The 24,454-nt window shown below is 52.7% G+C and overlaps 1 protein-coding gene across 1 annotated transcript; it reads left to right on the forward strand.

The window, feature by feature from the left end:
- The first annotated feature begins 11,491 nt into the window (after nucleotides 1-11,491).
- Nucleotides 11,492-16,966, forward strand: LOC135402113 (endothelin-2-like). Its single transcript, XM_064634896.1, has 5 exons — nucleotides 11,492-11,693; nucleotides 11,957-12,089; nucleotides 13,166-13,285; nucleotides 13,990-14,094; nucleotides 14,860-16,966. Exons 1-5 carry the CDS (start codon nucleotides 11,636-11,638, stop codon nucleotides 14,969-14,971), a joined length of 528 nt encoding a protein of 175 aa, XP_064490966.1. The 5' UTR covers nucleotides 11,492-11,635; the 3' UTR covers nucleotides 14,972-16,966.
- Nucleotides 16,967-24,454: the final 7,488 nt, after the last annotated feature.

Here is a 24,454-nt window from a genome sequence, read left to right on the forward strand (position 1 = left end):
TGTTTTCCAGTGTAGTGGGTCTGCACTACTTGGTGGTCATCACCTTGGCAAGCTTAAGGACCTGTGTGGCAGAACAGTGAGGGGTTATTGAGGAGGGAAGTGAAGGGGTGGGGAAATTTGGGTCTGTGGGAGGGCACTGAGGAGCACAGCTGACCTACAGCTGACCTGAGCTCAATCTGAGCCAAGCTCAACCTGAGCCCAGTGGAGAAAAGGGTGAAGGGATTGACTCGAGGTCGTGCAGGAGGCAGAGATGATGCTCTGAGAGGGGAAGGGGAAGCTGTGATGGAAGGTGGGGTTTGCTGGTCCCTGGTGTGGTGGAAGGTGGGCTTTGCTGGTCCCTGCTGTGGTGGAAGGTGGGCTTTGCTGGTCCCTGCTGTGGTGGAAGGTGGGCTTTGCAGGTCCCTGCTGTGGTGAGCAGGGCAGGGGGGCCATGGGAAGTGCAGGCATGGACCAGGCAGGGAGGGCTCAGCAGAGAGTACAGGGACTGTGGAAGGGCTGGGGGAGATGTGGCTCAGGCCACCTGCTGTCTGTTATTTGGCTTTCAGAGAAAGCATCCAAACCTTTCCTTAGTAAGACCCTGAAAAACGAGTCAGTGACCACCCCAAGGACCTCTGCATTTCCTGACACCTTCTCAAGCCCTGGCCCTGCTCGAAGGTGCAGGGGGGATTTGAGCAGGCTGTTCCCTGCATCCAGCTCTCCAAGCTGCACTTGGGTTCTCAGTGTCCACGTCAGCATGCCAAGAACCCCCTGGACCATCGGGGTGGGCTGGGACTGGCCTGCTCAGCCTTATCCCTGCAGATCTCATTGATCATAGAATTGTTAAGGTTGGAAAAGTCATCTGAGATCATCAAGTCCAAGTGTCAACCCCCCACCGTGTTCCCCATGTCCCCAAGTGCCACATCCACAGTTTGTTGAACACTTCCAGCCGTGGGGTCTCCACCACAGGTGAGAAGTGGCCCCTGAGTTTGGGGCTGAGCTCTGCCCAGCAGAGAGGCTTCAGCACGTGACAGCAGCTGGGCCACAAGGGCTGGATCAAGGTGGGGCAGTTTGGACAAACCCATGGCAGCATCCCAAGAGGTTACAAAGGTTTTCCCAGGAGAAGTGCTGGTGCTGGAACACTGTAAAACACGAACACCGAGAACGTCTCGGTTTTCCCCCTGAATTAATGGGAGAGTAAGAAATGAAGTCCAAAGCTTTTGAATCAGTTTGTTGCCTTCAATAAGTTATTTCAGCTCCCAGTCTTGCAAAATGATTGAATTTGTTTAGTTTTCCCCAGTGGTCAGAGAGAGGAGTTTGTGAGGGGCTAAGAAGCTTTTTGGGTGTCCTTGCCCATGACAGTGAGAACTCCTCTCTTCCCCAGCCCCGGCTGGGACTGATCTCCTCCAGCAGCAGGTGAGACCCCAGGGCGAGCAGGGAATGCTGGGCAGGAGGAATGTGCATCCTCACAGGATTCCTGGTAGAGAAAACCACCCCACAAACACAGCAGAGGTTATTTTGAGCAATCCCCGAGGTTATAAAAGAGGTTATTTTGAGCAATCCCCGGGGTTATAAATAGCACCGGCCCTGGGGGAGCCGTGTCCTCTCACCTCCTCATCTGCCTTGTTTTCTCCCAGGCTTCCCATTATCTCCAGGAACAGGGGAGGTGGTTTGTGGCATCCCAGAGGTGTCAGACATAACTAAAGTGTGGCCTTCAGAGCAAACCCACTGCCAGCAACCCCCTGCTCTGCCCAGCAGCTCCCCTCGGACACCTGGTCCCTCAGAGCCAGCACAGGCAGACAAGGAGTTTCTGGAGCAAACAGACAAAACAAGGCAAGGAACAGGACAAGATTCCCTCCTTTCTTCTTTTCTCCACCATTTTTATATTGGGAAATTCAGACACTTCATATTAGAAATGCAGCTACTTTGGGTGAGTTACAGACACAGCCACCACAGTGTTGTTAAACATCCTTTACAAAGACACTGATTGTGCTGAAACCACCAAATGAGCAGCAGCAATAACAAAAGGAAGCACTGTTGTGAATTTGCAGTATCTCATATCTACAGTTTTGGAATGGATTATGTTGCTATTATGTTTAAATTTACTTTTCAAAGTGCAACACTTGCCCTAATATATTAAATTCTTTTTCAAGACATGAAAAAATTGCAACTGTTTGCTCAGAATAATACAAGTCTGAGACTCGAGATAAGGTTGCTTATGAGATTTCCTTTTTTTTTAATATGAAATTCCAAACAGTTTTACATCATTTTATGCTGGAATAGAAAATTGCAGAATTGCCAGTGAAGCAGAAAATCTGGTTGCCACCCTCAGCTTTGATCCCTCTGGACTTGGAGTTAAACACCAATAGTTCCAGCACGAAGCAGCCTGTAAGAGAGGAGATCATGGCAGGCTGGTTAACCAGTAACTGAAATTACAGTTACATCTGTCCAAGGGCAGAGCCATCCAGCAAAAAGACACTGCTGGCACAGACTGATCCCTTGCCAAGTTTGTGTTGTGATTCCTCAGCACCTAATTACTCTGACTTTAATTAAACTTTCTTGTACAACTTTCCTTGTTTCCTTCCCCGAGCTGCTCCTGCAGACTGGAGTCTCTCATCTCCTACCAAAATTGCAAATAGAGCTGGATGGAAATTATGACCTTCTTGGTTTGCTGGAAATGTTTTTGTGGGTTTTTTTGGTTTGGTTTGGTTTTTTTTTCTGAATTCTTTTAAAAAGAAGATGTTTTGAAAAGCTGTGAGTCTGGTTAAAACGTTGTATTTTGACAGGAGAAATTTTTTTTTCCATTACAGTTTTGAGTCCCTGAGCAAAGAAAATTAAACAAATTCAATCACTGTGCAACAAATTGATGAAATAATTTTAATAAGGTAATAAAAGCTCTGGATTTCATTTCTCAGTCTTCTCATGAGTTGAGGGGAAAACGTAGATATTCTCAGTGTTCATATTTTCTGGTGTTCCAGCATCAGAAGGTCTTATTGGAAAACCTTTGGGATACTGTCCTGGATTTACATGTTGTTCAGAACAATGGGATCCTCCTCTAGGCGGCACAATCAATACATCAATGCCCCAATAAACCATATCAGTGTTAATAATTAACCACCCGTACAAGTGCTGAGGTGTAAAGGGCACACACTTACATTCTGTTTGTTTTCCTTGCTGTTCCTCAAGGTTTATGTCATCCCCAGGGACTTTGACAGGCTGGACAGGTGGGTTTGGGACAACTGCAGCGAGTTCAACCAGGCCAAGTGCAAGGTCCTGCCCCTGGACTGGGGGAATCCCAAGCACAGACACAGCCTGGGGTGAAGGGACCCAGAGCAGCCCTGGGGAGAAGGAACTGGGGGTGTTTGGGGATGAAAAGCTCAACAAGAGTTGGCAACACACCTCTGGACCCCAGAACCCCCCCTGCCCTGGGCTGTGCCAACAGGATCGTGGGCAGCAGGGTGAGGGAGGGGATTGTCCCTCTCTGCTCTGCTCAGGTGAGACCCCCCTGCAGAGCTGCCCCAGCCCTGGGAACAACAGCACAGGGACGTGGAGCTGCTGGAGAGAGTCCAGAGGAGGCCCCGGAGATGCTCCAGGGCTGGAGCCCCTCTGCTCTGGAGCCAGGCTGGGAGAGCTGGGGGGTTCCCCTGGAGAAGAGAAGGCTCCAGGGAGAGCTGAGAGCCCCTGGCAGGGCCTAAAGGGGCTCCAGGAGAGCTGGAGAGGGACTGGGGACAAGGGATGGAGGGACAGGACACAGGGAATGGCTTCCCACTGCCAGACGGCAGGGTTAGATGGGATATTGGGAAGGGATTGTTGGCTGTGAGGGTGGGGAGGCCCTGGCCCAGGTTGCCCAGAGAAGCTGTGGCTGCCCCTGGATCCCTGGAAGTGTCCAAGGCCAGGCTGGACGGGGCTTGGAGCAACCTGGGCTGGTGGGAGGTGTCCCTGCCCATGGCAGGGGCTGGAATGAGATGGACTCTAAAGTCCCTTCCAACTCAAACCATTCTTGGATTCTGGGGTTCTGAGATTCTCTGTTTAACTTCTGCCTTGTTCTCTGTATGAATTCCTGTCTCTGATTTTTGCAGTTTCCCTACCCCAACCTACTCCACGTATTTCCCCCAAAAACTGGCCTAGAAGGAGAGATCTGGAATAAGCTGCTGCCCAAATGAAAACTGGTTGCTTAAGGTGACCTGAGGCCTCCTGCTGGGATCTGAAGTGGATCCTGGCTGTTGCTGTGTCTGTAGCCAGGAGCACATTGGTGTTTGCAGGGAGCAGCTGCTGCAGAAGGGGGGATTTGTGCCTGTCCGGGTGGTAGGACCCCCCCAAACTTGTCCCAGCTGGAATTCCTTGTGTTGCACAAGCTGTTCTCCTGCACTTGCTGCGGAGGATCGGGCTCACAAAGCAGTTAGGGCTGGAGACAGCTCCCAGGTGGTGATTAATTGCATGACACCTATTGTAATTATAAATTCCAGGTCACTCATCGTGCTGGAAAGCTGAAGGAGTTCAACCATCAGGGTGGAGTAAAGGCAGACATCGATGTTAAAGTGTTCCAATGAACACTCACCAGACAAGGAATGTCTCCATGGGGCTGTCTAAACACACACAGGGCTTTGCTTTTCTTGCCTTGTGGGCACAGAAAGTGTGTAATCAGGCAGGGACACATTGTAACTGTCAGTCACTTTATTGAAAAAAACACCTTTTTTAGCTGCCAATATTCCCTTTTCCATCCACAGAGAAAGGGTGAACATGCTTTCCTTCTACCTCCAGGTAGTGAGGAAGGAGCAGGAGGAGTTCACAGCCTTTTGAGTCGTTACATTTTTGAGAGGAGGAACAGCTCGTGCTGAAAATATTCAGCACATTTCTTGCTGAGCTGTGAGTTTTTCCCAGTGTCTGCCTCTGCCAGAGCTGCCACAGCACTGTGGAAAGGTGTCATCAGGAGCACAGTTATTATGATTTTAAAATAAGTGTAACACCAGACTGGACCAGAGCAGGTCTGTGGCTCTCACCAGCAGAAGATGCTGAAGAGGAAGGTGGGTGAGTCTTGCTGTAAGGGATAATGTGTGGCTGCTCCTGCTGTGTCTCATCCAGGTCTAAAATATCAGCCAGAGCCCTGATGTATGAAGTTGAATGTCCCTTCAAAGCTGATCACACATCCATATATTCCCAATATTCCCAGTTTGTCTAGATTTAATTAAAACTGATGTCCCAGAGGCACATCTTGACTCCCCCCATTTATTTTACTAAAACACAAGTTACTTTACCATAAATTTAATTACCCTTGTGTAAGAAAGTCATAATCATCTTAGACTAGAGACAGTTCAGTACATTCCAAAGGTCCCTGAGATATTCACTTTTTCCCCTTCAAAATCCCTGAGGATCACCCCTCTCTCACTGCCCTGGAGTTCCCATCAACAGGGGCTTCCTGCTGCCTGACAGACACCCCAGGGCAGCCCAGCACTGCCAGAACCCCAGGACAACAAACCTGCCCTGTTCAAGTGGCTTCTGAGACCTCCAGTCAAAGGGAGAAGCCCTGCAGGAAGGGACCAGGATTGTCCTCGCCCTTTGCTGTCTCAGAGCCTCTTGTGGCCACTGGAAATTTAAATTCTCAGGCAGGAAAGTGCCACCATGTCCTACAGCACAACCCCTCTGGTTTGTCCCTTCTGCCTGCAGGACAGAACTGAGATAATCCATTGCTGCAGTTTACCAGGATGCCAGGCCTGATCCCAGCCTGACTCCACCAGGCACAGGCAGGGCAGGCCCAGGGCAGTGTCCTGAGCAGGGACAGGCACTTCCTGGGGGATGCCACAGCCAGGCTGGCTCTCCTGGATGTGGGAGGTGGTCCTTGCAAAGGCCAGTCCAGCTGCTGCTCCTGCCCCTTCCCACCTCACTGAAAGGATGGAGGCAGCTCACCCCAGGCTGCAGGGACACTCTGCCCCCACCTGCTGCCCTGGGGAGTCCTTCACCTCTGCAAGAGAAGCCTCGTGTCTGTGGGGTGGGGACGTGGGGCAGCAGGGCAGTTCTGGCAGCTCTACATGGCAATTCCAAACCCTGCCTCTCCCCAGGTCTGCGAGGGACACTGGTTTTCTCTGGGAACACAGATGGGGAAAACATGCAAAGATCTGGAAACTGGGACCAGAGAAAACAACCCTTGGTGGTGTGAAACTGGGACCAGAGCGAAGAACCCTTCGTGGTGTGAAACTGGGACCAGAGCGAAGAACCCTTCGTGGTGTGTTCAGGCTCTGATAGTGCAAACCATGGACAAACACCGAGCAGGGACAAAGCTGTTATCAGCTCAGCAGGCAAACACTCCTGCCTTAATGCTCCTTTCTTTGGGGCTGCCATTTCAGGACTGGCTTGGACTCCTTGAAGTCCTTTTTGCTGTAGAACTCCCATGTCCAGCTCCAGCAAGCAGCCCCCCCTCCCCATGGTCCTGCCAGCCACCCTCCTGGAACAACACAGGAGTGACAGCCCAGAGCTGCTGCAGCTCAGGGGAGCCAACTGGGGTCTTGCAGAGCAAATCTTGGAGAGGGGAGAGCAGTGTGGATTTTCAACAATAGCCCGATGAAGACTGAAAGCTGCCACAGCCTGTGAGGGCTGCCCAGCCACCCAGTCCCCACCAAAAGAAAGGAGCCGAAGGGTAATTCAAGAGCTGCCTCAGGGAACGCCTGGATGCTGCAAGTGAACTTCAGGTGACTCTCCACAGAGCTGACTTTAAGCCAAAATAAGGAAGTCTGGGATCTGGAGGATGGCCCTGTACTGCTCATGTCATTTAGGAACCTTAAACTTGGTTGAAGTTCTCCAGCCACCACTGTTTGTGCAAGGCTGTGTCTCCAAAGCTCCTGGCCATCCTCAGCACCTTTGGAATTGTCAAATCTCTTTGGAATCTCAAAGCCCTGCAGAACCAAGGAGACTTTTGCCTCCTTGCCCTTACGAGTATCCAGGTCCTCGTGCTCACCCTTCTTCACTGTGTGAAATATCTCCTCCAGCCTCCCGGCACCACCACTGGAATTCCTGCCAGTCAGCACAAAGCAGTGATTTATAACAGCTGAAGTGTTGATCTGGGGGTGGGGAGGGGGAGCCATGAAAGTCCCAAAGGAAGCCTCACTTGACAATGTCTCCTTCCTACACTTCCTAACAGCGACTCGGGGGGGAAAATGATCAACTGTGGAAAAATGTTGCTCATGTCCCGGGACAAGAGTTATGGTTATTTGCTGGGCTTCCATCCACCGTGGGGAATTCTGGCTCGTGACATCACCCCATTGTTCCTGCTGGGGCCAAGAACGCGCTGGGATCCCGTCTCCTCAATGGTTAAAGCACTTTCCTGTTTGCTCGTTCCTCGTTTCCAAACAGCCGCGTCCACGAATCCTGCACGGGATGTCTCTTGTCTTGAGCTGTTTTGTCCCTTTCGTCATGTCTGCCTGGAACTCCTCACAATGAGGTGAACAATGTACTCCTCCAGTCAGAAACAAAAGGGAAAAAATAACTGCAGGAGGCAAAGCCCAGCTTTGGCATTTAGGACCCTGTGTACGCCTTTGTTCCTTCTTTGGAGTCGTGTTTGTGCAGCGCTGGCCCGTCCCTCTGCTCCAGCCTGTTGTTTTCCTTTGTGATTTTAGTGTGGTGATAATGCCAGGAGGGTTGGCCTTGGAAAGCAGTGGCTCCTGCTCCTGACTGGGGAAACAGGGCCGGTTGCAGCAGCAGTGAAGCTTCTCCGTGTCTAAGGGGTGAAGGAGAACCAGCTCCCAGTCCGAGCTGAACCCCCAGCACAGCGTGCGAGGGGATGGAACGTTTGGGCAGTTTTGGGTGCCACAATATAACAGCTAAAGCTGGTACAGAGTGTCCAAGGGAGGGACACGAGGATGCTGAAGGGTCTGGAGGGGCCATGAGGAGCAGCTGAGGGCACTTGGTGTGTGCAGCTGGAGCAGAGCAGGCTGAGGGCAGAGCTCAGCGGGGGCTGCAGCTCCTCCCCAGGGGCAGCTCCGATCTCTGCTCTGGGGGAGCAGGGACAGCAGCCAGGGAACGGCTGGAGCTGTGTCAGGGCAGGCTCAGGGTGGATCTCAGGCAAAGGTTCTTCCCCCAGAGGCTGGTTGGGCACTGCCCAGGCTCCCCAGGACAGTGGGCACAGCCCCAAGGCTGCCAGAGCTGCAGGAGGGTTTGGACAATGCTCTGAGGGCCAGGGTGGGATTGTTGGGGTGTCTGTGCAGGGCCAGGGGTTGGACTCATTGACCCTTGTGGTCCCTTTCAACTCAGGATAGTCTGTGATTCTGAGACAGGCAGGATCTTGAAACAACCACATTCAGACACCAGAATAATCACGGAATCATTAAGGTTGGAAAAGACCTCCAAGATCATCCAGTCAAACATGCTGTGTGGGATGGTTGATGCTGAGACATCTGTGTCATCTTATGTCTGGACATTCCTCTTCACAAGCCTAAAGGCAAAAAAAACCTTTTAAAAGATTGGGTTTTGCACAGAAACTCTTTAGTTCTGGACAAAGGTCTCAGAGCAGGGTCAGTTGCAGTGCCAACCCCAGCTCTTCTCTGCAGGGTTCTTACATCCCTGCACCAAACAGAGACATTCCTCCACAGTTCCACGTCCTTTAGGATCTGTGAAGCACTGGTGCCAAACATCCAGAGGTGTGTGGGTCAGGTTTGTGCCTGCTCAGCACAGGAGGGGGGTATTTCCTGGCAAAAAAAAATGAGTTCAGGCTCCATCCAGCACATGTGAACGAGGGTGTAACATTTGCTCCATTTTCTGTGACAATCTGTTGGGATTTATGAGAAACGAGGAAAACAGTTGAGAAATCTTGGATGAAAGGTCTGATTTGTAAAGATGTTTATGCACCTGGCACTGAAGGCAGATACAGGCAGACATCTGGGCACTTGTCTCCTTCCAGCCACACAGCAAGAGCTGCAGTTACGTGTAGCTTCAGGTGCTGCTCAGAAATGGGAGCTGAGTGACAGAGCTCTGGCCACAAAAGGTGAAGGAAACTGCTTGAACCAGATGCCCAAATCATCAGGTTAATTTGAGACTCTTTTTCCTTCCTGGAGGCACGAACTCTGGGTGACAGGCTCTGCTGCTCCTCTCAGCAAGTGAACCCTGGAAAGCCGCAGTGCTGTGGCTCTGTCTCATAATTTGTGCAAACAACTGGTGGCATCTTTTCAAAGAGAGCCCCTTCTTTGACAAAATGATGTCATTTGCTGCCCAGCCTTTCCTCCCTGTGAGCAAATACTGCTGCGTTCCCTTCCCCACGTCCAGGGGATCAGCTTTCACCCTGGGTGACCAGAATGAGGAGCCCGGGAACGGGAGCCAAGGGAGATTTATTATATCACTGAACTGGCATCTGGAATGTCACAGAGTATCCGAGCTCTGACATAACTCTGAAACTTGGCACAGCTGGAATATGGGTTGTAACAGGTAGTGCTGCTATTGTATTTCCCTGTTTTCTTTAGGATAATTGTTGCATTGGTACAGAGGTTAAACACTTCCCTCTGCTTGTTTGCCTGTAATACTGAAGCTTTAGTTTATCAGTTATATTTTATTTTTATTATCATATTTTATCTTATTTTATGTTTTTATTTGTTTTATATTATATTTATATTATATATTTGTATTATTATATCTTTAATAACGTTATATTATTTTAAAAGAAAATTTTCACTCTTCTTGATTTTCTCTGCCTGCTGTTCTCTGCTCTGTTATTTTAATGGCATTCCCATATGGACATTTTTCATCTGCTCTGGCCCCCTGTGCCCCCTCACTTCACCCTCTCTTAGTAAAAGGAGCTCTCAACAGTATCCGTGCCCTCCTGTGCCATGGCAGTCAGAGCTGGCTGGTGAATCGAGCAGCAAGGGGTTTTTTTGATCCTGCAATGGGCTTTCCCCTGCACATCTCCTGTGTGCATTTTGCATGAGTTCAGGGAGGGCTTCCCACAGAGGGAATGGCAAATCCTCTGGGCATCACTTGCAGGGCTGCAGTCACGACCCATTGGACTTGCCCAGGTGCTGTGAGCAGAAGCCCTGACTCTCAGACTGCAGCAGTTTTCCACGCTCTGCCTCATTGCCCTTTTTCTGATTTCTCTTTCCTTTCCCCCTGCACGTGTTACTGGGCAGGAGACTCCCACTGGCTGTAATTGCCATCACCTTCCATCTGCCCACGACAACAGGGCAATAAAAACCTGAACTGCTCATGGTAAACAAATAAAATACACTCCCTTTCCCCAGAAGCCTTTAAGAACATTTCTGGAAAGGGAAGAGCAGTGATTTGGCTTTTCTGACCTGCTCACAGGATTTACCTGGGATTTGGGATGCCTGGAGCTGGAACGGTGGCCCCAGGGGATTCTGGAAGTTGTGATCCATCCCTGTCATGGTCAGGACCCAACATCTCTCTGGAGAACAGTTTCCTGCTCCTGCCTGACACACACGATGGGCCAGGTGAAGTGGCTTCGAGTGCCACCCCGTGCATGCCAGGAGATGACTCTATTTTACATGATTCGTGTGCTAAAAATGTGCAGACACAGTGTCAGAAGGTGCCTCGTGAATCCTGCAGCAAAATCAGACAGAGGGAGGACAGGTTTACTGCAAGAAATTTGAATTGCTCAACGTAGCAAAAGTCTTTGAATTGGTTTAGTGAAAAAAAAAAGAGAAAAAAGCGAGAGTGTCACTGAACAGCTGCATTTGCATGAGCTGAGCGACAGCTCCGAGGAAATGTATCCGTTTACAATTTTACTACAATTTTACAATTTTACTAAAATAACAAAAATTAAGAAATTTCAAGTAAAAACTTGAACTACATCTTGAATTCTGTCCTGTTTACTCAGTTTAATCCACCCCCGGGAGGTGCCGTGGGGGCCGGGGTCAGTCCCCACGCGTGGGCAGGTGTTCGGGGGGATCCCACGGGGGCTCTGCCTGTGTGTGTCCTTCTGCCTTCACCTGCAGCTTCGGCCGCACTCGGGACCCCCTGGGGTCCCACAGTCACCCCCCTCCGCATCCCCTCCCCGACACCCCCGGGACTCATTCTCTCCACATCCCCCCGGGCGCTGCCCGGACACGAGGGGCGGGGGAGCCCACGCGTGTCCCTGCGGAGGGTGAGGAGGGCAGGGGGCTGTCGGTGTCCCCAGGGGTGGGTCAGTGCCCCCGGGGGGGTGTCGGTGTCCCCAGGGGGTGTCGGTGTCCCCGGGAGTGGGTTGGTGTCCCCGGGAAGTGTCAGTGTCCCCGGGGGGGGGGGGGTGTCGGTATCCCCGGGGGGTGTCGGTGTCCCCAGTGGGTATCGGTGTCCCCAGTGGGTATCGGTGTTCTCAGGGATGGGTCGGTGTCCCCAGGGAGTGTCGGTGTCCCTGGGGGTGTCGGTATCCCCAGGGAGTGTCGGTGTCCCCGGGGGTGTTGGTGTCCCCGGGGTGTTGGTGTCCCCGGGGTGTTGGTGTCCCCGGGCCCGGCGGTTCCCGCGGCCGCTCCACGCGCGGGGCGGAGCGGCCGTGACGCGGCGGGACCGGGGCTATAAAGCACCTGCCGGGCGCCCCACGGCTCCAGACGCTGCGCGGCGGCTCCAGTGGAACAGCCGGGACGGGAGGAAAAGGAGGAAAACCCACAGAAGAGCCCCCAGAAGCCGCCGGCTCAGCCCAGCCAAGCTCAGCCCAGCCAAGCTCAGCCCAGCCCGCAGAGCCGCGGTGATGCCCCGCCACCCCGCAGTGCTGCTGGCGCTCGCCCTCCTCGCCCTCCTGGAAGCCGGTGAGCCCCGGGCTGGAGGAGGATCGGTACCCGGGGAGCCCTGGGCTGGGGGAGCGGGGACGGGGGTGTCCCAGGGGGCTGCGGGGTGCGGGCGCTGCGCGGTGCCCTCGCTCCGGAGGAGCCGCCGGGGTTGTGCCGGTCCGGGCTGAGCCGCAGCCTCATCCCGCGAAGCTGCGGGCACGGTCCCCGCGGAGGTGTGGCTGCGGAGGGGACACACGGGCGGGCTCCGAGCGTGCGGCTCATCCCTCCCTCGTGTGCCGCAGGTCTGGGCCATCCCCCGCCAGAGTCCCACCTGGCCGCGCACCCCAGGACCAAGCGATGTTCCTGCAACAGCTGGATGGATAAGGAATGCATTTACTTCTGTCACCTGGACATCATCTGGGTCAACACACCTGGGTAAGCACGAGCAGCTTTCGGAGTGGGGAGCTCTGGGGATGGACAGTGACTGTACCTTCTGCTGGAGGATGGGGGAAGGGTCCCACTGCTGGGAGGCTCCGGGAGCACCTGCTCGGGGGACATTGCGAGCTCAGCCCAGAAAGGGACAGGCTGTGCTTCTGCTCAGGAGGTTCAGTCTCACCCCCAGGGATCGGAGTGAAAGCACAGGGCGCTGCTGCCTCTCGGGCTCTGAGGTTTGTACCTCTGCAAGCCCAAATTAACACCAAGATGTTGTAGCTTCAAGTCAGAAAGTTGCTCTCCCCGCTCCCAAACTGCAGCCCTGGCTGCTGCCTGCCAGTATTGTTAATGAGACAGTGGTGGGCTGGCACTAACGGCCCGTGGCTGCCAAGTCCTGCCCTCAGGAATGTTAAAGCAGCTTTCCCAGCAGTTTCAGACCAATGGCCATCACACTGGAGCATAACACATGTGCTCAGGTGTGGTTATAATCGTGCTTGCTGACATGAAACTACAACTCGCTGCTTGCTCGGAGAAGAGTTGCAGTCACTGCCAATCCTGAACCCTCTGGGAGAGGAGATTGCCATCAGAGATGGAGCTGGGAATGTGCTAACAGCTCTGGGAGCACGCTGTGATCACAGAACCTCCTCTGGCCCCGAGATATCCTTGTACGATATCCTGTGTGTTAAACCCGCGGGGGAAGGAAGGCACTGACATCTCTGCCGGGCTGGGGCTGCTGGCCCGGGCCAGCCCTGCTCCTCCTGTGCTCTGGCACGCAGCTGAACTGCCCAGCCCATGCGGTAACCCTTGCACGGGCACCTGGGCTGCTGCAGGGAGAGGGAACTGCACTTCCAAGCCACATCGTGGCAATCTCCCTGGGAGGGGTAGGGTGGGGAAAACAGGAGGTGAGAGAGGAGCTGCAGTTTAAAGGCTTAGACCTATCAGTGACCTTTTCACCTTCTGTCTACAGATGAGTCTTTTATTCTCCTGGCACAGGCTTGGCTGCCTCCCAAGACCATGCTGTAAACCTGGTGGCTAATAAAAAAGTTGGTGGCACGGCTGAACCCCTTTGTTTTCCCCAGGCACACGGCTCCCTACGGCCTGGGGAGCCCGCCCAGGCGGCGCAGGAGGTCACCGGGCAGGTGCCAGTGCTCGCACTCCAGGGACAACATCTGTGCCACCTTCTGCCAGGGGAAGCCTGGGTAAGTCAGGGGGGCCTGAGGGTGTCCCTGGGGGATGTTTGGGGACAGGGCAAGCAGACAGACAGACAGCGTCCCTGGGGATGCTGCGAACGGCTGGAACTTTCCTAGTGGCTCTCACTGCCCTCCCAAGAGGCCCTGGCAGTGCCACCCGGGTGTTTTGGTTGTACAAAAGTCTCTTTCCTAGCTGATATAAAGCAATGTTACCTCCATCCCTCCTGCTGCCAGGGTGCTGGGTGTGCTGGGGGAAGGCAGAGCTGGCAGAGTGGGAAGGCAGAGTTGGGAACAGGGGCAAGCAGAGGGTGTGGAGCTTTGGGACACCAGAGGAGCAGAGCAGGACTGCTGTGAGCTGGGACTCAGAAGCCAAATCTCCTCTGTGATCAGCTCTGTTTACACAGCATGTGGGGTCTCAGTTCTCTCCCTTCAGCAGCAGCACAGAGGGGTGTGTACACTGTGGGGAGGTGGGAGCAAAGGCATTGTAAAGATCTGTCATTAATTCTGTAGCAAGGCAATAGTTAAAATCCCCAGTCATTAAATGTGAATAGAGTGAGGTCTGACAGAAGGGAATAGCAGGAAAAGTGAGCCCTGAATAGCTCTCAAATAGCTGCAATTAACCCTTCAAGATCATGCATTCAGCTGTCTGTGGCTGGGGCTCAGCACAGCCAGTCTGGATGTGGGTGGTTCATGAATCTCCTCTTGCTCATTAGGTACCTCCAGAGTCTGAAGCTCCCAGTGAGTTCTGGAGCATCAACGAGGTCCCCACAGAGTGGTGACATGAAGCCTCCCCATCATGGCCTACTGAGGGCTCTCAGGTGAGATGGCACTTAAACCCACCCTGAACGTCCCTCATAAGCACTTGAAAGTCAGCAGCTGTGACCCCAGACTGCAGCTTCCACTTGGATTTGACAGGACTTCCTCCTCTTGTCTCCTTTAAATGAGACTTGACTATTTCTGCTCTCTGTAGAATGGAGGGCTCAGAGCTGAGGGAGCCAGGGTTGCTTGTGACCTACCAGATCCAGAGGATTATTACATAAAATGTAATTCTTGATTGGAATAGGAAGTTGTGATATGGGACAGGCAGGTGGGTGATGTACCAGAAGAGGGTGGAGGGGTGGCATCAGGGAGGAATATAATTTATTGAGCAGCAACTTTGGACTGAAGAAAAGAGCTTTTCTCAGCTTGCATCAGTGAGTTGTGGAATCGCTGCTGGAAGAAACCAGAGACTCCAGGAGTGTAAATGAGCTAAAGGGAGTTGGCAAATCAGTTAATTGTTGGCAGTTAAATCAGATGCAATGGGAACAGTGTCTGAAAGGCAGATGTGGGGAAGCATCACTTGGGTCATGCCCTGCTGCAGGACTCCTTGAATCCTCTGCCACTGATGGAAAGGGGATGTTGGGCTTGATGGAATTCCTCTGTGGTTTAATAAAGCTGTGGCTGGAAATTCCCCCTCTGCCTTCCCCCATCTTCTGCCCCACAGTAAATCCTGGAGAAAGGTAGACACATGTCATAGTATGGGCTGTTTCTGAGCAGTGGGCAAATGGACTGGAGAGTGAAGATGGTGTCTCTTCTGTTCCCAGGGACCTTGCTGCCTCCAGCCTGCGCTCCGGGAAACACCCGCAGCGCTCCCGGAGGGACGCACAGCCAGCGGTTCTGCCTTGGAGGAAAAACATCTGGAAGAAGAAGAGATAAGAAACAGGTGCACACCAAGTTCACCAGAAGAATTTGGAGTCCTGTGGGTGCCACCAGCTCCGCTGTTGGTAGTTAGAGCTGAAGGAAAGGCCGTGAGTGGAAGGGAAGGAGTGGAAGTGTCCGTGCTCCTGTCGTGACCCAGCACCGCCTGTACTCCAGAGACTGTCGTAAAGGGAAAACTCTCTCTCTATACAGTCCTAGATGTGTTGTGGAGCTGAACTGTGCCTTTTTGGATCAGGCAAGGGTCTTGCTGGAAGAGTACGAGCTTAACTGTGCTCTGGAGTGGCGGGCAGAGGGTGGAACCCCAGCCCGGGTGGTTCTGTGCAGCTCTGGATGTGCCAGCACTGAGCCCGTGTCTCCAGCCTGCTCTGCTCTGCCTTGGAGCTGGGGGTGAGCAGGGCCCAGCTCGGCCCCACTCACAGCTGCTTTGGCTGGTCCTGGTGCTCGGGGATGAGCTGCCTCCAACCTGAGCCCAACTTTGCACTATTTTCTCTTGTCACAGTCAGTGCCTGTGAATGAGACTCCCAGGCCGAACCAGCTCCCAGTTTGTATTAAAAATATGGATAATGCAGAAGCCTGGAAGCCAATGGAGTGGTCAGTGGCACTCCCTGGCTGAGAAATTCACTGAAGGGAGTTTTCCCTGAGGTCCTTGAGGGGCTGTAGTTGAGGTGGAGGGTGGCTCACACCAGAGCTGGCACCAAATCCAAGGGTGACCCTGCCAGCAGGCCCAGGGTGGGGAGCTGAGGGGGAGCTGTGTCTGCAGGAGCCCCAGCAGAGCCAGAGGAGGGAGCCCTGCCCGGCCTGAGCTGCTGCTCTGGGTCAGCTCAGGGCTGGGAGTCCATCTCATCTCCCTGGACACTCCCTCGGTGGGGCAGGGCACTCCCAGCTCCCAGCCTGACATCCCAGCTTTGTTCCAGCTGTGCCTGGAAGGAGGGGCTGGAGGCAGAGAGGTGTGTGGGCTGGGGAGATCCAAAGGCTTGCTTGCTGCTTTGCTTAGCTCAGGGCTCTGAGCTGGGCTCTGTGTAATAAATACAGTGTATGGATAGCAGGTCACTGTGGGAATTGTAACCTGGATCGGGAATGCAAAGGGCAGCCAGGCAGGATGGATGTGGAAGGGAGGACTGGGAAGAAGAGGGAGTTGGAACCAGATGAACTTTAAGGTCCCTTCCAACCCAAACCTTCCTGTGATTCCGTAGGGGAGCACAGCCCTGTGTGCACAGAGAAAGGCTGGGATTTAAAGCCATGCCAGAGCCATGGAGCAACACAGGAGGGACAGGGGAATTTGGGAAAACCCCTGAGCCCAGGACCTAGAAACCAATTCTGCAGGCAAACACAGTCTCAAGGCTCTGGAGCTGTGTCACAAATGCACTTTTCTTTGCCTGGGCAGATTAATTCCATTGGAAACAGAGGCTGCAGCTCTGGGTAGTGCAGGGGAATCGCTGCTCCTCTGGAACCACTGTTGGGTCCCTCTTGCTGCCCAATCCAGTATTACACAGGAGCATTTCTAAAGGCTGCTGGAAGTTGGTGGTGGACCAAAATCTGTGGCTGTTGCAAGTGTAGTCCCGTTGGACAGCAAAAATAATTCCTTGATTTTGCTCTAAGCCCTGGAGGGGGGAAAAAATGAGACCAACTGATTGTATCATAAACGAAACAGCAAATGAATCATTTGGTCCCCAAAGCTGCAGAGAATCTTTTTTATATTTGACTTTCTGAAGGTTGGAGTCATTCTAAAAAAAAAAAAATAAATCCTGAAAAGATTTGTTCCAGAGGAAACTTTGCACATGGTTTAATGTGAGCTGAGTAATTTAAAATAAAACTACTGCTGTTGAATACTATGTATCTCTCCTTGTGTGGATAATGTCTCATCCTTAAGTGACTTACTGCACACTTGCCATATGTAGCATCCTGAAATCTGTATATTTATTTAAATCTATTGATTTTTTTTAGACAGTAATTTTCAAATTATAATTTGTAATAAATAATGACAAAAGTCAATATGATTTTTTCTTCCTTCTTTGGTGGTTGGGGGGTGGTGGGTGAAGGGAGAGAAATCCAGATGGCCCAAAGCCCTGGGAAAAGGGAGTGGCACAGCAGAGCTGGGTGGGAATGGAGAGGTTGGGAATGGTCCTGAGCAAATTTCAGCTCAAAGCGAATCCATCAGATTAAACATTCTTTAACTTAAACACCTTCCTCCTCTCTAGATGTCTATGGGGGTACTGAGACAAAGTTATCCCCAGGTTGTTGTACTTGGGGTTGTGGGTGCTCAGACCAGCTTGGATCTTCGTGCCAAGGGATCCTGGAAGTGTTTTCCCAGGGTTGAGCCCTTTGCCTCCCATGCTCTTCCCAGCTCTGTGACCGTGGGTGTCACACAGGGACAGGGCACCCACGGCCCTTCCTGTGCCCTTCAGAGCTGGCAGGGGCTGGTTGGCTTTGATATTATTATTTTTTGAGTAAGTGCAGTTAAAAAGCCATCAGTCAAAGGAGGATTATGGAGATGCTGAAGGGTCTGGAGGGGCCATGAGGAGCAGCTGAGGGCACTTGGTGTGTGCAGCTGGAGCAGAGCAGGCTGAGGGCAGAGCTCAGCGGGGGCTGCAGCTCCTCCCCAGGGGCAGCTCCGATCTCTGCTCTGGGGGAGCAGGGACAGCAGCCAGGGAACGGCTGGAGCTGTGTCAGGGCAGGCTCAGGTTGGATCTCAGGCAAAGGTTCTTCCCCCAGAGGCTGGTTGGGCACTGCCCAGGCTCCCCAGGGCAGTGGGCACAGCCCCAAGGCTGCCAGAGCTGCAGGAGGGTTTGGACAATGCTCTGAGGGCCAGGGTGGGATTGTTGGGGTGTCTGTGCAGGGCCAGGGGTTGGACTGGATGATCTCTGTGTGTCCCTTCCAGCTCTGATATCCCATGATTCTGTAATTTCTCTGTTGTTTCCAGGGCTTCCTGGCCAGACCTGCAGCCCCCTCCTTCCCCATTGCCCTTCCTGGCTGAGCTGCATCTCCCCTGGCCCAGCCTCCACCCTGGGACTGGCTGTGAAAAGCACATTCCTTCAGAGGTTCCTGTGACAGTGTCACTGTGTCTATGGATTTAATGACAAAGGTCCATGATCAGAAGGACCTTGAATTACAGGAAGCAATGAAACACTGCAAATGTCCTGTATATAACACCTGAGGTGCAATCCTCCCTCTTCTGCTCAGCCCAGCTCCAGGACAGGCCTGAGAATTTTGCCTGTTTTGGGTAATTCCCACGATGTCCTGCTTGGACTGATCTCAGTGGTGTGAATGAGGAAGCTGAGGGTTGTTGGACATTCATGCACTTCCCAGGAAAGATTTCCCCACTATCTGGAGTGTCTGTCGAGCAAGCCTTGGGCTCAGCCTGTTATTTATCTTTCTTAAGTCACAAAGGAACTCTGACTTTGGTCAGCCCTTGGTCCCAGAGAATGAACATCCCTGTTTGGGGTGTGAGAAGCATCATATTTGCTGGAGGTAGGACCACAAAAAATACTCTTCAGCCTTTCTACAGTATGTGGGCTTGAAAAAAGACATCCAAACAGGGAGAGAGAAAATTGGAACTGATTGCTGTGGGTGGGTTGTTGCTTTTTTGGGGCCCTAAGATCAATTAGTAGTGAAAAATTTGACATGGGGATGAATGATGGGAAAATCTTCTAAGGCAGGTTCCCCAAATTCCCGTGAGGAACCTTTGGACTCACTGGTGAGTTCCACAGGAGTTGACGTGTCTGGAAAACCAGCTTAAAAATGCCACAGGCCAGACATGCAGAAAACTCCCCCAGGGCCTGATCCCAGAACCTCAGCTGAGCTCTGCCAGGGATGTTCTACAAAGCCCCTCAGTCCCACCAAGTGCTGAGGGACAACCTGAGCCTGGCAGGAGCTCCGTGGTGGTGCCTGGGCTGATCCCAACATCTGTGCAAAGCCCAGCCCCTCGGGTGCAGCTTTAATTAGAAGCCCTAATTAGGTACCACCCGAGGGAAGAAGAGAAAGGAGATGCTGAAGAGCATCTTAATTAGGGTGAAAAGGGCTGAGAGAGGACTGTGCTTGTTCTGGAGGCTGTTGAATCCACTGACAGAGATTAGCTGAAGTAGGTTGAACGAGGCATGTTTTATAAATTCTCACCCCCAACAGGAAAGAACAGAATAATAAAACTTCATTGAAGAGGAAAATGCAGGAAATCAGGCAACCTCCAAAGCCAGTTCTAGGTATAAGTGACAGGGCACCTTTCCTAAGTTGCAGCTTTTTGATCAAACAGTCCTTTTTATGCTTGACAATGCTTTGAAAGTGGACCTCTTGTTCCCTGCATGTGACTCTGGAATTTTTTCAGGAGTCCTTGAAAAAAGCCCTTCCTAGATGGCCCACAGGCAGCAAACATCCCTTCTGCACTCTGGGACAGTTCTGTCCTCATCAGGCAATCAATATTCTTTGGGATGGGGCTTTATTCCCTTCCCCTATTTGTTGAACTGGTGGGTTCTGCCTGGGAGAAGATGTGTTGACATAAAACACAAGGCTGGGTTGAGTGAGAGGTATTTGGGTGATGGCTTTTCAGGCCCAGCCCTTAGATGCCTCCATGGAGAGAAGCAGCTGTCCAGGGCAGGTATCTGCTTTGGGAGGAGATTTTCTGCCCGGAATTTTATAATTTCGAGCTGTTTTGGTGTGGATCACTCTGTGGAAGAGCTGGGCCTTATGAAATCACAGGCTGAGAGAGCTGGGGTGTTCAGCCTGGAGAAGAGAAGGTTGTGTGGAGACCTCAGAGCACTTTCCAGTGTCTGAAGGGGCTCCAGGGAAGCCACAGAGGGACTGTTCATCAGAACTGCACTGACAGAACAAGGGGAAATGGCTTCAAACTGAAAGAGAAAGGTTTAGATTAGATGTTAGAGATAAATTCTTCCCTGTGAGGGTGGGGAGGCCCTGGCACAGGTTGCCCAGAGAAGCTGTGGCTGCCCCTGAAATCCCTGGAAGTGTCCAAGGCCAGGTTGGACGGGGCTTGGAGCAACCTGGGCTGGTGGGAGGTGTCCCTGCCCATGGCAGGGGGTGGAATGAGATGGTTTTTAAGGTCCCTCCTGTCCCAAAGTGTTCTATGGATCTATGGTTCTGTGGAATAAGGCCCAAGGTGCAGCAGGAGGGGAGGGGACACTGAAGGGGACACTGAAGGGGTGCAGGGTCCTGACTCACCCTGGGCCAGCAGCTGCTCCCTGTGCCTTTGCTTTGGGCCCCTCTGGCCTGAGCTGCACGTGCAGGTCCCGCTGTGCCTGTGGAGTTGGATGTGCTCCAGCAGCACAAACCCTCCAGACAGCACTGGGGGCTCTGCAGCAGCTGAGCCTCTGTCCCAGGATTCTGTCCCTCCCAGAGATCTGTCACTCCTGCTCGGGACTAAAGCCAGAACTAAAGGCAGAGAGGCAGAGATTCTGCAGAAGGTCTTGTCCCTGGGAAATATCTCCTTGAGCTTGTGCTGGAAAACCAAGCTTAGGATCCCACAGTTCAATGGAGTGGGAGCTTCTCAGTGCCCTCCACCACCCAGAGGTTCTCCAGTCCCTTGGGCCAAGGCTGAGGAACTCCCTGTGGTTTGGCTTCCACAGACTGTGGCAGGATCTGACATGTGTCCATGGGTAGTTTTAGCCAAGGAAATGGAGGCCTTGATGTGACTTCCGTGTTTAAAGTTGCCAAATTGTGTCTCTGGGTCCAGTTCCTTGGGTGTGAAGGTTGTTGACTTGTCTGGTTGCCTTGAGTTGGATGGAACAAGAAAAAAGTAGATCCACAGTGGATGTCAGCTCCAAAATCCACACCTTCTGCCAAAGGCTGTGAGGTGCCTGTGGTCAGTGCATCCCACATCTTCAGGATCTCCTGGCTGGGGGACAAGGAAAGCCACAGGCTCTTTGGATGTCATTCCCAGGTCTGGGCAGCAGAGTAACCAACCACAGCCTGTCTTATCTGATCCAGGCACCAGTGAAGTGTGAAACATTCCAATCTCTTCCATGAGAACAAGGTCTTGTTTAACTCTTAATCACTTCCTTTGCAAGGGATTGGTAGGGAAGCCAAGGCAGGTGGGGCTGGCATAGAACTGCTGGTGAAGGACATCTCCATCTGCCACCCCTTCCTCTGGCACTGCCTGGGAGCCGGTCTGAAGCTCTTTCCTCAACCTCACACCTGCTCTGGGTGAGCAGCTGTCTGACTTCTGGAAGACCTTGGGGGAGCCCTTCCAGCCACTCCCTTGTCCAAAGGGAACAGTTTGTTCCTCCCCAAAGCGCTTCCTCATCAGGTTCTCCTGCAAAGGTGAGAGAGTTCACTGACCCCCCTGGGGAAAGGCTGCTCCAAGTGCAGAGGTTGAACCTCATCCTGCCTTTCCCCCCAGCACTGACTAAACCCCCATGGGAAAACTAAACTGGTAGAAATCCAACTCAAGAGAAGGGAGGAAAGATGTTTCTGATCATGTAGTGACTTCAGATGAGTCCAGAGCTGAAAGATGAAGCCCCACGAGCAGCTAAACATGTGGCTGAGACTCTGGAATGTGGGAGCCACCAGGATCATTCTGCAGGTGGAATTTCCCATAGAAATGGCTTCCAGGGGTTTTGGTTTCTCAGCCCCGGTGGAGGCAGGAGGGCAGAGCTTCCCTCCTTGTGAGAGGGGAGAGGCTGAGGCAGAAAACTGAAGTGGGCACAGTCACACAGTTAAAAATCGGGTTCCTTGTCCTGAACACAGGCCCAAGCCCCACCTGGCAATGAGCTCCAGGTAAGTATATCCTTGATCCCACAAGGAGTTTGGTGAGGCCTGGGAGGTGTGAGCATCCTCAGCAACACTCTGCCTGAGAAGGGAGCTGGAGCCTTCACCTCACCCTGCAGCCAGAGCAGAGCTGTGTCCCATCACTGCACAGGCCCCCTCTCCAGGAGCATGAGGCTCGTGGCTGCTTTTCCAGGCTCATGGTGTGGATTTGTTTGGAAGTGGTGCAGGTCATAGAGTCATGGAATCACAGAATCATAGAATCATGGAATGCCAGAACAGTTTGGGTTGGAAGGGATCTTAAAGCTCATCGTGTTCCCCCCCTGCCATGGGCAGGGACACCTTCCACTAGCCCAGGTTGCTCCAAGCCCCATCCAGCCTGGCCTTGGACACTTCCAGGGATCCAGGGGCAGCCACAGCTTCTCTGGGCAACCTGCTCCCTCACAGGGAACAATTTCTCCCTCACATCTGATTTCTCAGGAAGAAGTTACCCTCCCTGTCACGCTCTGCTCTGATCCAGAGGGTGTGTGCTGCTGAGAGGAGGAGCACAGAGGGGAAAACTGCTTGTTTTCTGATTTAAACCAGCTCCCTGTCCCCAGCTGTGTTGTGACAGGAGGGAAGGTGCCACTGGCTCAGCTCAATCCCCATTCCTGTGGTGCATGAGGAGCAGGCTGGGAGCACAGCTCAGTGCAGTTGGTGTAGCCTGGAGCACAGGGATAAACACCTTGCTGAGCAGCTTTCCCTGGGAGTTACTGGGAAAACACCTGAAGTGCTGCATTCCAGAGGAGAGGATGATGGGGGGCTGATCAGAAAGACTTTCATGAGCTCTGGGATCTCTTCTTGCCTGTGATGGGGCTGTTCTGGCAACAACCACAACCAGGAGGCCTCCCCACCCTCCCAGGGAAGGATTCCTTCCCAACATCCCACCTATCCCTGCCCTCTGGCAGTGGGAAGCCATTCCCCTTGTCCTGTCCCTCTATCCCTTGTCCCAAGTCCCTCTCCAGCCCTCCTGGAGCCCCTTTAGGCCCTGGAAGGGGCTCTGAGGGTGTGTGCTGCTGAGACAAGGAGCACCCAGGGGAACAACCACAACCAGGAGTCCCTGAGAGCCCTCAGAGGCTGGAAAATCATCTCCCCTCTCCCTCCAAACGCAGGGACCTCCCTGCAGCACATCCATCCCTTTTATTAGGACCCTATTAGCCCATTATTTGCAATCTGTGTTAACCAGTCCAATAAGTCACCCTGATGGCTTTTTTAGTTTCATACATGTCATGAAAATATCCAAGACTTCATTTCAGCAGCGAGGCCATAACAGTTTAGACCAGATTTGAGATGGTGAATAGCCCTCTCCGTGGGGATTTGATGGCAAATCCAGGGGATGGCTCTGGGACTTTATTATTAAAAGAGAATAATCTCCCTCCAGCTCTGTTGGAGGGGGAGGAGGAGGGAGCACACATGGAGCAATTAAGAAAAATGTCTTTGACCTTCAGCAACTTAATCAGCTGCCAGTGTTCTTCCTAATAGTGTGCTAATGGTTAAGTTCTTCTGGATGCCATAAAAAGTGCTATAACTGGAGGCTACAATAAAGTGCTGATCAACCCATCAAGTGAGTCAATCCAAAAGTAATATCTGTCTTTGTAATGACTATAATAAAAGCCAAGCCAAAGCCAGGGGATGACGTGAATGAAAATGCTGCTTAATTATGCTGGGCTGCAGTGCTGGCTGGATTTGCCACTTCTGCAAACTTGACATTGCCAGGAAAGCCAGACTTTATCTTTGTGTGGCCAGTGCTCCAAGGACAGTCCTAAGGGATTTGGACAGGTGACATCTCCATCCAAGCCAGCTGGAGTTTTGGTGCAGAAAAGGGTGCTGGATTTGGGCTGGGGCTGTTCATCCCAGCGGGAACTGCACTGACAAGGGGCAGGAGGGTTCCTTTGGTGAGAGGTTGAGGGGCTGAGAAGAGGAGAAAAGGTGTTTATAGATTTGAGGTGTCCTGGTGTTAGAGACAGCCTGAGATTTGATGCCGTGGCAGTGGAACACAGGGAAGGTTCTCTGAACATCCAGCACAGCACCATGGAACGAGGCTGTGCTGGAAAGGGATGGATGCAGCAGAGCAGAAAACACCCCTGGCAGAGGGGGAAAGGCAGGGTGAATCTGAGGCCCTGCCTGGCACTGGGGATGGGGCTGAGGAGCTGGCAGAGGTTGGACACTGTCCCTGAGGGTTTGCCAGGAAGAAGGCAATGACCAAGTGCCCTTCAAAGGTTCCTCCCAGGTCACAGGAGCAGAGGAACTGTGGATCTTTCCCTGCTGTTGCCTTGTCTGGAGATCCCTGAGAGCATTTGGCACCCCTGGACACTGCCCACCTCGTGCAGGAGGGAGCACAGCCCTCCCTGGGCTCTCCCTGACCCCCACCTTCTGTACAATTCTGTACAATTTGCCCTTTGCAAAGGCACAGGGGAGTGGGCAGTGAGTAAAATATCACTGGAATCCTCAATCTCCCTGCCTTGGGAATTGTCCTTCAGTCCCCGGGCAGCAGCAGGGTCGGATGGAGCACAGAGGGAGGCGGTGCCGGGGCACCTGCTGCTGGGATGGAAGGATGACAGGCCTTTTCCTACAAAACACAGCCACTGTTTTGGGATCCCTTTGAGCACAAAGCTGCTCTCCAGGATGCTGAGAAGCAGGAACCCAATTCACAGACCCAGCGTGGAGCTGGTGGAAAACACACCACAGCCTTTCAAGGAACCGTGAGCGGATTCCTCCCCCAGCAGCAAGGAA

Source organism: Pseudopipra pipra, chromosome 24 (assembly GCF_036250125.1).
Source record: "Pseudopipra pipra isolate bDixPip1 chromosome 24, bDixPip1.hap1, whole genome shotgun sequence".
In the NCBI taxonomy this organism is placed as follows: Eukaryota; Metazoa; Chordata; class Aves; order Passeriformes; family Pipridae; genus Pseudopipra; species Pseudopipra pipra.